The 820-nt window shown below is 36.2% G+C and overlaps 1 protein-coding gene across 1 annotated transcript in view; it reads left to right on the forward strand.

Annotated features, from left to right (window-relative positions):
* The window catches only part of LOC107750077 (ATPase family AAA domain-containing protein 2-like), a 116,002-nt gene that overhangs the window by 11,537 nt on the left and 103,645 nt on the right, over positions 1-820 (forward strand). The window contains exon 11 of the mRNA XM_016565339.1: positions 464-548. Within this exon, the coding sequence (XP_016420825.1) occupies positions 464-548 (85 nt within the window). The remainder of the gene's footprint in view (positions 1-463; positions 549-820) is intronic.

Below are 820 nucleotides of genomic sequence, written 5' to 3' on the forward strand. Positions count from 1 at the left end.
CACAGTTGTATGTAAAATTGACCACAACTATATATATATATATATATATATATATATATATACACCATGCAGCATAACTGAACCTACCTTTTACGATTTAATGAAAAAAATCAGCTTGTTTCTACTGTACTCTTTTCTTTAAATAGTGTTAGACATTTTCAGATTGTTTTTGTTGTCCTCTAAAGCTTCTTTTTCCTCTTTGTTGATTCTTGTAATGTATCACAAGTTGTCTTTTTAGATTTAGAGTGAATCATATATCCCTATAAAACAGGTGTCAGGCTCTGTTCTCTCTCCAGCTGTTTTTAAGTGTTAGCCCAAAAAAATTGAGCAACAACCAAAACGTGGCTGGAGACGTGCTTATTTTTGAAAATGCAAACTGATTGTCTGCCAGCAGGAGGCGCTTTTTTTTTTTTTAGAGCGATAGAACTAGCGGTTTCCCCAGTAACGGCTGTAATCAAAGCAGCCCTCATGAGACCCTCCATCATCTTTTTCGATGAGATTGATGGCCTCGCTCCTGTTCGCTCCAGCAGGCAGGATCAAATTCACAGGTAATGCATTCGAATTAATGCGGTGAAATTAAAGATTTCATCACCAGGATTACAGTAGAAAAGCTCCTGAAGAAATCATGTAGACTTGTGCCGGTATTCGGTAATGCGATATATCACGTAATGAATATGCACGATATTGTTATCGTGGGCACTTCTAAATACAGTGAATAATTATATATTACAAATTATTCCGAATTTTGAATGCATTTTAAGAATACTTTTCCCATCAACTGGTCAAAATGCACAACACCGCTGTATGCTGCGTGAAAGAC

The sequence above is a fragment of the Sinocyclocheilus rhinocerous genome, unplaced genomic scaffold (genome assembly GCF_001515625.1).
Source record: "Sinocyclocheilus rhinocerous isolate Xijiao unplaced genomic scaffold, SAMN03320098_v1.1 scaffold272, whole genome shotgun sequence".
Taxonomy (NCBI): domain Eukaryota; kingdom Metazoa; phylum Chordata; class Actinopteri; order Cypriniformes; family Cyprinidae; genus Sinocyclocheilus; species Sinocyclocheilus rhinocerous.